Source organism: Rhipicephalus microplus, unplaced genomic scaffold, assembly GCF_043290135.1.
Source record: "Rhipicephalus microplus isolate Deutch F79 unplaced genomic scaffold, USDA_Rmic scaffold_15, whole genome shotgun sequence".
In the NCBI taxonomy this organism is placed as follows: Eukaryota; Metazoa; Arthropoda; class Arachnida; order Ixodida; family Ixodidae; genus Rhipicephalus; species Rhipicephalus microplus.
This window is the reverse complement of record NW_027464588.1, coordinates 8718355-8733518: the sequence shown is the minus strand read 5'-3', so window position 1 is coordinate 8733518 and position 15164 is coordinate 8718355. Positions and strand designations below refer to the sequence as shown.

Sequence of the window (15164 nt, the reverse complement as noted above, 5' to 3'; positions counted from 1 at the left end):
AACACTTTCACATTTTCCTCTCAATAAAACATCGCTAGCCTAACCAACTAACTGAAACATGCATGAATTTTTGTTCAAAATAAAGGTTATTTAATGCGGCGCACATGCAACGTTGTAGAAAAACAGACCGAGTCGTTCATGATGTGCAGTGCGCGATACTTCCTACGGAATGAACGAGCTAAATCTTATACAAGTGGCTCGATTTCAGAAAAAGCTATTTAGTATAAGGCGTGATGCCTTCACGAACGCTCGCTGCTCAATAAAAAACTTGGAGGACGCTTCAGCTTGGCCTTCAAGAGCGAAATGCGCTTCGGTTCTCTGCGCATGCCTCAACCGTCCAGCAAATAAACAAGTTTCGGTGCGCGTAGCATTAGCCGTTTTAAGGTATCCCAGAATTCCTACTGCAAGCACCATAATTTTAAGGCAAAAGCCTTTGATATCTCACACACGTGTCTGTCCATCCGTGCTCGGGAACGGTGTCAACTGTGGGCTCTCGCCCACAAAATCTCTCAGCAAACACGTGTTCGCACAGCGGCGCATATAAACAGTCGCACCACCAAAGCTGTTTCAGTGCCACAACTTAACCAGCCAAATGTCCGTACGCTTTGAAATATACAAAGGGTCCTCAAACTTTACTTTTAACAACCACCAAAGGGTAAACTACGCCTCCGTAAGGCAACATGCGAACCTTTGCAACTGCTTACTTTGTTTGATGCTTTCACGCTTGATGTTTATTAAATATGTCTCAGCGCCTTGTAATGGGTGGGCTTTCAATACACTCTTCCGTTGCGCAATTGACACGTTTAGACGCCTGGTGTTTTTATATACTTTTACCTCGCAACATTTCATGCGGTAATATATGAAGTGTCCAGTGTCTCGTTCTACTACATTACACGAATGTAGGGCTTTTCTCAGGAAGCAGTTTCACACAATAACGTGGCTATATGGCAGAACACCTGCTTGTCACGTAGACGGCATGGGTTTGAATCTCCCTTGAACCCTAGATATTTATTATTTCTTTTATTTGCCTCTTTCGCGACTCTTCAAGCCCGCACAAGGCGGGGATTTTGCACTCAGAACCAATGGTGCCGACCGTGACGCTGCCTCCTTAAGTTATGCGAAACGAGTTCTTACACACTATCAGCTGAAAACATCACAATCTCTCAGTGTTTATTTTTTTAATCTTTCAGAAAGTGCAGCCATTCTAATGTCTCGTAGAACGTCACGAGAAATTGTGCCTTGGTAGTACATTATTTTTGAGTATTTAGTTTTCGGAGGTATCGAGTGCTTTACTATAGTATATGAGAGTTTCCAGTATTTCTCAAACTATTGAGATATGTGTCTAGGAAGACGCAATATTTCACGTTATATAACCGATATTCATTATCAGCCCACCTCTAACATGCTCATACATGTGGGCTTTTTCAGTATGATACGGTTGATTCTGTAACTATTGCTACAATATCTTTTCTTTCCTTCGCAAACAGCGTAAAATGGGTCGTGTAGTTTTATTTCAAAACGTTGTTTTGGGACGCAGGTGATGATGAAAGCTTGTTCAAGCATGGCGGCTTGCCCCACTTTGACGCAGCAAGTAAAATACCCCATTGCTTTTTAACGCCACAGCGTTAAAGAGCTAGTGTCGCAGAAATTCCGCGGTCGGTGTCGGCTACGATGGGTGTGAGCAAAAAATCAAGAAATAAGCAAATAAATCAAGAATAAAATTTTCGGACTCATTGATGGTGAAATCCGGGCCGTTCACGTGGCAAGCAGGTGTCCTACCACAAAGCCATAATGTTACTTGCAGCTGCCTAAGGAAAAAAAAAGCACTACATAATGCTATGTAATTGATGGAAAGAGTCTCCTAGCTGCATTTTATTTGACAGGTGTCACGACGAAAACGAGCCCGTTCTGCGATTTGTAGGCGCATTTGGGAGGCTATCAAACTACGTTCAAAAACGCTAGGATAGTGCAGCCATCGCCACACCACTAAAAACACACAATAACTTTGAAACAGCCACAAAAATGAACATTTATGTCCATCTAGCGGAAAACATATCATGCCTTTTCAGAAGTGTTGGTCAAGGAAACAGCAAACCCAAGATAATGTGCTGCCCTCTGTGAGGCATTTTGAGACTCCTTATGGCCTCCGAAATGGCGAGCGCGTGGTGTGTATCTTGGAGGTCATGAGGTTCTTGTTTCAGCTCAAAAACCTGTATGTACCATTCACGCGCGCACGCGTGTGTGTGTGTGTCTGTGTGCCACATGTAAGAAATTGTGAAAAACGTGTCTCCACTACAGCAGAGCACCGTCCTAGCAGAGAGAAGTGGCCACTGCACAGTCACTGCAATACTATAGATACGTCGCGCTTGCGTGCACACGCTGTGTGCATGCGTGCGTGTGTGTGTGCGCGCGTGTGCGTGTGTGTGTGTGCATCTGTGTGTGTGTGCGTGTGCGTGTGTGTGTGTGCATGCGTGGGCGTGTAAGTGTGTGTTTGTGTACAAAAATAATAAGTATGCACTAATAATAAGTGCATACTTAATATTATAATAATATTATTAATAATATTATTATAAATAAGTATGGTTGAAGGTCGCACTAGGGGTCGGATTTCACTATCGTGTTCAACTCTTAAAGACGAAGCTTAAGGGTCCCCCAATTCTTCATCAATTCATCTTGGTACAAACTATTTACTACTACAATTGAAGTAACACACGCACACACGCACTCCCACACATGCTCACACATGCACGAGCAGACACGTGCGTGCTCAGACACACGCGCACACGTGCACACGCGCCCACATACATACAAGCGTGGGAATTCGGTTCATCACCGGGCACTCCCGTCCACTTTTAAAAGGACTAAGGAGGGCGGCCACCTCCACTTAGCGTTTGTGCACGCTTATGCACAAACACACGCTCACGTGCAGCTTCTTGCAAAAATGATGACATGACGCATGGATGCGTATTGCGAGGAACACTGGGCTCTCAGACTGGCACCAGTACAGTTTTACAGATACAAAAGGTGTGGAGATAATGGCGGCCACATAAGCGGCCTTTGATAGCTATCCCTTTACGAAGCTCACAGATGATGGGGAGCTAGAGAGGTGATTTGAAGTCCGCGGGTTTCACACCGTCTGACATGAAGGTTTTCGGCGAACTCTGTAGGTGGCGGCACGGAAAGCACCACGCATAAGCGTGACGCGCAAACGCGTGCGAGCGAAGCGATACCGTAGCTAGCATAGGCCCTTTAGTGGCTCTTTTTTTTCGTATTAAGGTATTCCGTGACCTTTCCCCCTTGTCGTTCCGTCTTTCCATCCATATCCCTATCTCTTTCGAGATCGGTTTCTCCCGAAGTGGCGCTCACAGACCTCTCTTCCCTCTTCTTGTTCACACCTCTCCTTCCGTCCCTCACTCTTCCCGAAAAAGGCGTGCTCGCGACACCCCACTCTGCAACGACGAGATGCGGAGCGCTTAGTCGGCGTGCGGCTGCATTCGCGGGACGTCGTTGGTGCGCAAACAAGGGAGCGTGAGAAGTCGGGAAAACGTCGTTCAGTCGTCGCCAGTTATTACAGATGGAGAAATAACAGGAGGGGTTGCGCTACGTGGTCGCTGTCTCTTCCAACTGGATTCGCTCACGATAGCAAGCATATCGGATCGTCCATCTATCCCGAACAGCGTTACTCCGTCAGAAGGTATTCTGCAAGGACGCTCAAGAACAACATGAATTCAGGAAGTTTGCGACAGTTTGACCTCAATTGATTGGAAACACGTGCTGTAACAGTCACCAACGGTGACAAGAAGTGGAACGCTTTTGCTCGTGAGTGCACGGGACAGTGGTGTGAAAGTTAGCGGTGGTGCATCTCTGTAATATTAAGAGATCGCAATTTATAGGTTTCGCCTAAACCGTTAAGAAGCAAAGCGTAATTTGATTTACTGAAGACAGCATGACAGGAAGCCACAAGGGGCAATGGTGACTAGGGACATTCGTATGTTACCCTGTATCTGTGTGAAGTTTTCCCTCCATTTAAGGCAACTTTGATTTCTGAGTTTCTAGCATCTTTAGAGCAAGCGGACCTGCTTTATGTTTGAAGAGCACGGTCAGTGAAACTTGCAGGGATTCTTTCTTGATATACTTCTGCTTTCCAAAAAAAAGTCGCGCAGGTAGAAAAAAGAAATTTGCAAAGCATAAAAAATGGAGCCGCAAAGTCACAACATCCTTGGTATTTCGAACAATTAAAAGCTTTATGTGTAAATTTCCTAATTTAGAGCATAAAATAATAACTGAGCAAGTTTTTTTGGAGCAGACTACATATTCTACATCAAAGACATGGTTGTTAGGATAGAGATCAACGCTGATTTTCGTTTAGCTTTCAGTACTCGGTAACAACAAAAAAGATGAGCACGTCTTTATCTTCAATCCTAAAGAAGGCAACTGTTGAAAACGTGAATGTGTTCCTTTGGGAAGCATTTTAATCTAGAACGCCTGCCTTTGCACAGTGGTGGGTCCTTTGATCTCGCTGATATTTCTCTGTCATCTGGGAAGTTCAAGCACAGGATCTCGACTACGGTACAGCGAATGAAAATCATTTTTGCAGCGCTTTTTCTCACACATACTAAGCTCGCTCATGATATTCGAGTCTCGTCTTTCATCGTTGTGTATCAACGTGCGCTAAGCTGTGGGTGGTGATGAGGACCTGCACGATACTTCTAAGGACCTGTCCATCACGCTGATACGCGGGACACGGCGACGGACGCATGGCTCGGCTTCATCGACGTGACGTGGGACGGTTAGTGGCCCCGAGTGAGCGGCAGTGGCAGCGCCTGCCATTTTTCATCGCGGCCTTAGCTACCATACTCGCAAAAGGAAGCTACACGAGCGCTGCGCTACTCGATGTCATCCGAATCGGTGAGTTGGTTGCTTTGACAAAGCACGCTTTGCGTTCTCCATTGTCTGGTAATGTTTTCGTCATTTTCCTCTTTCTGCTAGTAACAGGATGTAGGAAAAGTTGTTAGTGGAGTCACTATCGACTCTCTGCTTATCAGCGGGACTAGATGATTTGTCATACATATACAACAGTACAAATGCATCGAACCGATGACAAAGTTCAGTAAAGAACATCAAATTGATGAAGTGCGGAAGGTAGCGGGGGGTCTTTATGTAAAAAAACAAACTATAAATGGTACAATTGATGTGAAGTAGCGAAGAATAAATATACCAATTTATTACACTTGACCGCTTGCTAGTATACAAAAAATTGTGATCACACAGTTTTAGATAGCCTAAGATACTGTCGGTTCAGAATAGTCATCAATAGAGGCAGTGCCCTGACGCGGGACGAAAAAAATGCTCTCAATGCACTAATTGCGTGAGATGATGAGCGTTAACCTGTAATATTCGCAGCTGTAGATCCTGCAGAACTTATCTTTTAAGTATTTGAACTTTTCCGCGATACGACAATCATATATAGACAGAGTGAATGGCGCGATTCTTAGTGGCTAAGGAATGACAACAAGCTGCTTCGAAGCAATTGTCTTTTATGACTCTTCCTTCTTTTATTATTGAAATCGTGCTTATATAGTGGCACCGGCTACTCCTTCTCGCTTAAAAGACAAAATATGTGGTAAGAAATAAAGACTCCAACTTCAATACAGTAGGGCATAGGCTGTGAAAGAACATGGCAGTTCAAACACGTTATATACACACACAAGTGTCCTATCACAAGTTCAGAAAGAAAAAGTCAGTTCACGTGTAAACGTTTAAACTAAAATGTTCCGCATTGCTTGATGTACACTGAAAGCCACAATGAGACAAATGATTACTCGCAAAATCCGAAATTCTTTCCTTTCTGCGGTATGCGATGAGAGAACGGTGGCATAAAGTTTGACTTCATGAAGTGAATTTAACTTTCTGATGACCCCTTTATAATGCAGTTCAATAAGAGTAGTGGCTTGCAGCAGATGACGGAAAAAAAGGTTTTGTCCTGCTAAATATCAAAATACTCTCTTTGTACACCGGGATTTAGTAACCACTTTGTGAAATAGGTTGACTTATGTAAAATATGAAGATTAAACATTAACTGTGAATCAGTGATGCTGTGCGCCAGCATTTAACCATCTCAAAAGAGAGTTAAGTTAAGCAGACATACACAATACGTAAAGTGCTCTACACAATAAAGAGGCAAGCTGTACATTATCACAAGGTTTGCTTGGGTATTTAGTAATAAAACTCACCGCCAGAATGAAATTCGGCGTATTTCACGTACCTGAGAATCGCCGTTATGCTAAGCATGCAGAGCGAAAGTGAAGGTGTTGGAAATTTTTCATTGTGCGACGCGTCATAAAATGACGCTAAATATATGTAAATATGTTTCAATCACAGGTATATGTTGAAGAGTTGCAGATGTTTATGTGACCAGTTGTTTGTACTTGCGCAACGATTCCAACTAGAACATTAGCAACACCAGAAGCTGACATGAAGCGCCTACACTCCCGAGGATGCTATAGGCCTGGACGCAGCTACATAAGTGAACTTCAGCGCATGACAACTAACCACAATTCACGTTAATCCGACGTAACGGCTGCATTAAAGGAGTACATATGTGATGTCTACAGAATTGGGTTGGCAGCACTGAAATCACTATTGACGTTTCATGAAGATCAGCGTCTATTTCAAAAGTATTTCCGAGACCTGGCACAGCTCTGTGGTAAAATGCCTCATTACCACGCAGACTGCTTGGGTTTGATTTCAGCTAGGACCGTGACATTTATTCTTTGCATTCGTCGGGTACACGCTACCGATGTCAGGTATTTCTGAACGCTTGCGCCTTAACATTGCCCATGTGTGATATCTTCGTTCCTGGGTAGATACTAAGCATAAGTCACCCATTGCACATACCCGCGTACGGCACATACCTGCCCGTGGGTATGTGCCACTGTCTGGCGGGAAGTGTTTAACGACGCGCCAAGTTAAGGGGGTGACCAGGAGAGCACCCAAACGTAAGCGCATAGATAGATAGATATTGATAGGTAGGTAGATAGATAGATAGATAGATACATAGATAGATTGATAGATAGATAGATAGATAGATAGATAGATAGATAGATAGATAGATAGATAGATTCACAATTGAAAAATTGCTAAAGGCAGCCACTTACTGAACAAGGTCTAGGTGTCATATGTTGACTTACCAGGGCTGTGACATGCGTGAATGGTGGCTATATATCTGGATTTCGTCCTTCCATATAAGGGTTTACTGATTCCGTATAAAAATCAGCATTATTCGTGATAATGATTTGCAGTAGCCGCGGTCTTTGTGTGTCTGTGTGTAAGAGCCAAAGCCTCATTGTGCGGAACTTGTTACTTACAGAAGCGCAAGCATCCACTTCTTCAACTTACTGTGATCAACACAGAGCTCTGCGTGCTCAAAGAACCATTTATAATGATGTAATGCGAAACCATAGCCGCATTTCCAGTGAGATGCACAGGAAGGCCTGTTTTGACGAAATGTTTCCTGTTGCCACTACTTGTTTCGTAAATCTATCGAGCTCCAGGGTCGACGCTTGTTATTGACATTATTTGATGCAAGCGGGGATGAGAGAAAATATTTTTTACATGTCATACCTTGTCCAGAATTATGTGACAGTGGAATAACAAAATATATAATTAAACAAACGTCTAATGCGCCGTATGTAAAAAGTGGCTTCCGGGAATGCCACTTTTTCGAGGGCGTCTTCGGGATTCCAACTCTTTGCAGCAGCTCACAAGCAGATAAGTACGCCGCCAGCGATTCCTTGCCAAAACCAAGTCATTTTAGCTTAAAGTTCCCCACTATGACGGGCTTTCTTATGTTCTCAAAACAGCGTTTTTTTCGTATGGGAAGACTTATACGTTAATCTATTGTTTTATGTTTCAATACAAAGTATTTCGCCTGTCAGCTGCAGTGCACATACGCATTGCAAGCGATGTAGACTTATAGACGGTGCTTACCGATCACTCTCTACCTCCCAGCCCTATCCTTCCGATATAAACTCGCGCGCATGAAGAAGTATAGGATAAACAGGCCGAAACAGAAAACAAATAAATTGATTTATTGACTTGGTGCAGCCTTCTGACTGATGCATGCAAGCAGTTGTGTATATATATATATATATATATATATATATATATATATATATATATATATATATATATATATATATATATATATATATTCATCATACTTTTCATAGCGCGAACCTAACCAGTAGATGATGCGTAATTAAGGGCGGTATGCAAGCGCTGCAGCGAAATCTTCAGGAGGATGAAAGTATTATCACCCCTCGATAATTTTGTTCTTCAAACTAATGTCACATATTTTGAATTGTCATTACAATAAATGTCATGGCTTATCTCTTCAAGTCAAGAGAATATTGACTCGCTATGCATTATAGATAGCGATCCATAGTTATTTTCATCATTTTTGTTTTTTGTGCGGAGTTGCTTCCATCTACGGAAAATACGTTTGCGTTAACCGAGACAACAACTACTGCTGAAATACGAAGCCAATGGCATCATCATCATTCGCCAAAGTATTGCACCCTGTGGCCTTTGAAGTACATTTTTGGTCTTCGCCATTGCGATGCCGGTAATAAAGGTCTTGTTACAGTCACACACGTTGTTTAGACCTGTGCTCAAGACAAAAATATTTATATTTACCACAACTAAAGTCTCCAGAGAGCCTGATTTTCATATAAGCGTTTGATTTATATGATTTGATGGCATTTCACAAATTGCCATGAACACGTGAAGATTTTCCAGCTCTTTCAGATTCATCCAAGACGTCCTACAGTGAGTAACGCTCAACTCAACATATAAGATTTTATGGCGCCATGCTTTCTCGCATGCACGAATTATATATCTATCACTGCATTTGTACGTAGTTTTCGTAAGTGTACCATCGCATCGTTGTTATCGTTTAGGAAAGAGTACACTAATGCACCAACGGCAGAGCTGAGTACGTCATTGCTGAACAAACTCACAAAGGGACAACACATGCGGCCTTCCCAGTTATTTTAATGTAGACTCGGATGTTCGAATTCAAGGAAGAAAAGCTTAGCCTTTAGCCTCTAATGACCTGCCTCAAGAACTCAAGTACACAGATTTTTTTCTATTTCTATCTCTTCGAAGCGGTTTTATACTCTTGCCTTTTGAGTTTTGGCAACTTCGGGGAAATCTCCTCCTCCTTTTTGTGAGAACAAACAAATTTTCTTTTTCTTCTGATGTAAACTGTCTCGGCGCGGCTAATGAACACCACACGCACGGAGGCTCTTTGCGACCACCTTTAATTAAAACCAGAGTCTGATAGCGCCACAGTGTACGCCGCCTTGCCGAAAACAAGTCTCCGGCATCCTGCTCTCGCCAAGGCATTTGCGGCACTTACTGTAGCGGGAAAGAATGCGACACGGGCACCGAAAGAACCTTCGTTGATCACTGTGGTGACTCAGTAGAAAGAAGACGCGCCAGTCCGTGGCTCAATGCGACCGCACGTACGCTGTCAAAAGCTCCTGTCTCCCCGATTGAAGACAGGCACAGCTTTCTCACAGCGAACTCATTTGAGGACGAAACTGTCTGAAATGCGCAAGAACGTTGGCTCGAATGACGACTTGAGGCCTGTTTTCACGCTGAAACGATCCCCTACTCAGGGCTCATTGTTCAATTGAAATTGCACCCGGGTGGTAGAGTCGTTTTTGAAATAAAAGGATAGACCAAGTATTGAATTAGCGTTATAGACGATGAGGTGCGTTCGTAGAATGCCACGACACCACGTTTGTAGCATACGAAGCAAGCAGGAACCCCATTACACAATCGTACTTGAAATGTGGTGCAACTTTAAAGATGAGGTCAGAAAAAGTCATCATTGTGGCAGGAAGACGGCGAGTTGAAGCAGTTGATTTGTGTTCATTGTCGAAAATTTTTGTTAAGTGCACCGGTGTGCGGAAGGAAATTTTCGGAAATTAAGGCTCAATATGCTTTCAACAATGCAAAGGTATGACGAAGTGGACATTATTTACTTACCTCCAATTTTTTTCCTTACAGTTGATTGCTATAACGTTCTTATTTACGTTAAATAGGTCCATAGGATCAGATGATACCAGAGCTTGTGCGGCGAATAGCCTTCGCAGCGTGAACTGGAAGGTAAGATTTTTCTGCTGTAAAACAATACAGGCAAGTTTTCTTGTTTCACTGTAGAGACATATATGATACTTCATAAGGTGGAATCACAAAGTACTCCTTTTCGCTAAGGAGGAAATGGAGCTCGTAGTTGATGTAGAACTAGTAAGCCAAGCGAGAAATGATGCAACACCACGTTACTAGACTGATTGGTGGCCTCATTGCCACCTGCTTCATGCCATTATTTGGCTGCAAATATCACAAACACAGAGTAAAGGAACGCACAAATTGTGTAAGTGATTTTTAAAAGAGAGAAAAGAAAATAAAAGTGAGCCCCGTAACTGTCTGCATCATGTGCGAAACCTCAACAGTTGCTCGCAAGGAAAGGGGGTAAGGAGAAATTAAAAGGATAGAATTAAAAGGTATAGAGATGTAGATAGGAGGAAGGAGAGAGCATTGTGCAGGGAGAGCGACACCCAGAAGCAAAGAGAAAATAAGAAAGATGAACATGGTCACAGAAGTCCGAGGACGCGGCACCATTTAGCGAGAGTTCTTGTCGACGTCAGGAGATGGCGTAAGGCGAGCCAGTCGGCCAGAGCTGCCCTGTCGTCGGAGATCGCGGGAGCACAACCGGTCGGCACGGAATCCAGCGAGAGAGTCCCCAAATGTCGTGCGTTTGTGATATTTGCGGACAAAGTATTTCATTAACCACGTTAGTACTTGAAACATAACCATTATTAAGACACCATGCATTAAACTTTATGGGCTAAGCTCCTCTAGCCGTCGCTAGAGAACAGTGGGCCACAAATATTGATTTTCCGATAGTTTTGATCGTCATATACAAGAACGACTCATCCCCACCTCTCGCGTTAGGAGCCGTAGACGCTGCCTTTCTCGTCTAGGAATCCTACACTTCCTTTTTTGAGGCACGCAACAACACAGTTCCGAAATAAAACAAGACTGTGGCGCCAACAATTTTCGAAGAGATGGGCACAAGCTATTTCGGAAACCGCTTTCGACCTCAAGCGATATAATCTAAGCTCGCAATCGTGAAGACCAAGGCTCACTGTAGGCTTCTCACACATTGCATCAACCTTGAAGTACAATAGCTGCACAAAAATGCACATTTAGTAATCCAGCCACTATGAACAGCGCGGTCATACGCGTGGTGCTGCAGACGACATAAGACGGCGGCATGCCCAACTAATTCCACAGCTCCCCTGGAAAAGCAAGTGACGGCCGCCACACATTGAGCTGGGTAGCTCGCATTGCGAGGCCTCTCTTTCGTTTTCCTTTCTCTATGCGGCGCGGCGCAAACTCGCACTCCCCGGCTCCGCACACTCCACTGCACACACGGAGTACGCGTTAGCTATTCATCACCCCAGAGGCGAATGAGCGCCATGGGTTTCCAAGACAGGAGTAACGCCTGCTCACCGCAAATACTCTGCGGAGAGATCCCGGAAGACCCAATCCAAGAGGATGCATCCGCGAGTCCACCTGGCTCTGAGAGCCAGTGAAGCAGAGGCGCCACGTAAGGTACGGGAAGCGGACCTCAACTGAGAGCTCGCGAGGCCGATGACAGAGGAAAGCGGCGGCAAGCGAAAATGGTAGCGGAATGGGCGCGGGATGCAGCAGCCAAGCGCCTGAAGGAGTCGTTACCAGTCTAGAGCCGCCGACGCGTGCTTCATGCGCGACTTCCGAGACCACTCACTCTGCCATATTTGCAAGATATGCGACCGCTTGTGGCTCGATAATAAACACATCATAATGTCGTCTTACATACTCCTCTTCTGTATATATCCTCATCGACGTTTAAATAATAAAAATTGTATACACATAGTCACCCTATTACAACGTGCAACGTCTTTAAATGATGTGTAGGGCGAATGTTTCACGATCTTATCGATAAGCGTTGGAGCTTCGCCCCACTCATCAGCATTCACTTCGTAGAGATGACATGGAATTTTCGCGCATATATTTCATCCAAATTGCAGGCTAGATATGTCTCTGACGACAGCGATGTTTTCGGTATACGGCGGTGAATGTGGCACATTAAGAAAATAACTATGTTTTTAGCCACCAACATTCTGTATAGAAAGCAGGCTATCATCTCGCCGGAAAGCTGCGTCGACAAAGAAAGCTGGAAAATGAAGAACTTCTTTAGGTTCCTGAATAAGCGTTGCACAGAGTACGAATCCTCTCTGTCCCACGAGAGAGGCCACACGTCACCACAATTTTTTGGCGACGCCACTCGGTGCACCAGCCCTCGTATGTCACGCTGTCATTGCATCGCCTGTTCGTGCTTCGCACTTTACACGTTGTTGTCAACTTTCAACTTTCAAACAACGATCTAATGAAAATATCACGGTAAACGCCTCTACACTGCCACAGCCCAATTTTATGCAGAGAAACACAACGACGGACGAAAACGGAGAACATAGCAAGTGCGCTAACTTTCCGCAAATATGTTTATTTCCCCCGAATGACGAATATACGCTCATACGCGGCACCCAAATGTAATCCACAGAGAAGTACTACCTTTCGTCATTCTTATTTTAAGAAAACATGTGCAAGCAATTGCACAAAAGATGCGCTCATCGAGGTCGCAGTTCCAGCGTTGATCCTGCACGAAACAGGACAGCTGTGGTGCCATAGATACACAAAATCTCTCATAAGATAAAACGAGTCGTGTCACGTGCTAATGTGTACGTAGTCCTCTCCGCCCGCTGAAGCCTAATTAAATTTGGAGACTCAGCATTCAAGCCCTTCAGAAGAGGTCTGCTTCCAAAATAAGGCATGGAGCCTAGTTCCTGGACTGTAGAGAGGTTTATCACCTTCCGATTTTCAGAAAAATACAATACTTCGCACAGATGTCGCTATGTCGACAGGTAATGAGAGCGCTGCAAGATTGCAGACAACGGTAACGATTGGTGGCTTGTGGTGCTCTGCAGATTTTGTTGGTGCACCCAGGTTTTGTGAACCATAAAAAACGCCAGGTCTGACTGGACGGTGCAGCACAGTCACAGCGAAAGCTAAAAGAATGGCTTTTAAGAGCCATTTGAAAACACTCATTGGGTAACTGCTGCAAGCACACTTGCTTGTTACCCATCAGGGCACTAATAACAAACTTCTGGGTAGTAGGCTGACATTCGCTATGCTATTTTTCGTCATACTTCTGAGAAGCGCAGTATCCGCTAAATACTTGCAAATAATTTTGTGCGAATTGTCCATGCAGCAGCTGACGACGATTAGATATTAGTGGTTATGCGTCACAGTTAATAGGGGAACGAGTGCAAACTTTTGTAATGGGTTGGAGGGTTGGACAGTCAATTCTTTACGCTGTTCGCGTTGTGCGATGACTGGTTGTTCTCTCACTGTTTTAAAACGCTTTATAAGTCGTATTAATGCGATTGCTTTCCCGACATCAAGCCTGCCCAAGGCAAGTTTGCCAACAAGTCACAAGCTTCAGCGTAGCCAGTGGAAGAATACTGGGCTGGCACGCTGAGGACCTGGGTTAGAGCTCCATAGTGTCCATAGTGCTACGTTTTTTTTTGTTATGGACACCGGTGGTGGCGGTGGCAAGGGCGGTGACGGCGGATGACTGCGCATGACCCGAGTTGTGATGTCATAACAGCTTTCGCTGTTAAACTGACCAGACTAATACAAGAAGCTGGCAATATAGCAAAGCTTCGTAGCGAGTAGGCAAACCCGCAATCATTGTCCCTGTCAGATGAAGAATTGTATCTTGTGAGCGTGCACCCACTGTCCGCCTCGGTGTAACCGTGGGGGCGCTGCTCTGGTGCTGACCCAAAGGTCACAGGTTCTACCCCAGCGGTGACAGTTGCATTCAATGGAGGTGAAATCGTAGAGGCCTGTGTTTTGTGTAGTGTCAGTCCACTTTAAAGAACACGAGATAGTCAAAACATCGGGAGCCCTCCAGTACGGCATCTTTTGTATTCATATCGTGGTTTCCGCTTCCCTTCCTTTTTCGCTCAGTTCGTTTTTTTAACTTTTCTGTCTCCTCTTGTGCAGTGCATGATAGCAAACTAGATATTTGTTTTTCAATCAACCTGCCTGCCTTTCTACGTACTATATATATATATATATACATATATATATATATATATATATATATATATATATATATATATATATGAAATCACAGATTGCTATTATTGAATGACATATAGTTCAAAAATTTACGTCGCTACAGGTCATGATCAGAAAAAAATCCCTTTCTCTGTGCATCTGTTGTAAAATTTAGAATGAAAAAAGATTGCACTTGACCTTGTATATAGATAACAGGCAATATTGCCAAAGAAAGTACAGGGCAAGTTCTCACGCCACATTCTAATGTAAAATTGAAGAAATAAAAGTGAGTGAAAATATAACTTGCCGTATGAGGAATTGGTTCCTACCCACCGCACGTTATCTTTTCAGCCACTTTTCTTTTTTGTTTCATATTCACAATTAGGTCGAAAGTTTCCCTCTATACTTTCCTTGGCTACGTTTATGTCAAATCTCTTTATTACTGTGTCAAACACTAAAAAACAAGCCCTTAAGTGCACACTTCTTCCCCGAATTTGTATATATATATATATATATATATATATATATATATATATATATATATATATATATATATATATATATATATATATATATATATATATATATATATATATATATATATATATATATATATATATATATATATATATATATATATATATATATATATATATATATATATATATATATATATATATATATATATATATATATATATATATATATATATATATATATATATATATATATATATATATATATATATATATATATATATATATATATATATATATATATATATATATATATATATATATATATATATATATATATATATATATATATATATATATATATATATATATATATATATATATATATATATATATATATATATATATATATATATATATATATATATATATATATATATATATATA

General features: G+C 42.6%; 1 protein-coding gene across 1 annotated transcript in view; it reads left to right on the top strand.

Annotated features, from left to right (window-relative positions):
- The first annotated feature begins 3427 nt into the window (after nucleotides 1–3427).
- Nucleotides 3428–15164, top strand: part of LOC142784755 (uncharacterized) — a 53253-nt gene continuing 41516 nt past the window's right edge. The window contains exon 1 of the mRNA XM_075883254.1: nucleotides 3428–4908. Within this exon, the coding sequence (XP_075739369.1) occupies nucleotides 4758–4908 (151 nt within the window). The 5' untranslated portion in view covers nucleotides 3428–4757. The remainder of the gene's footprint in view (nucleotides 4909–15164) is intronic.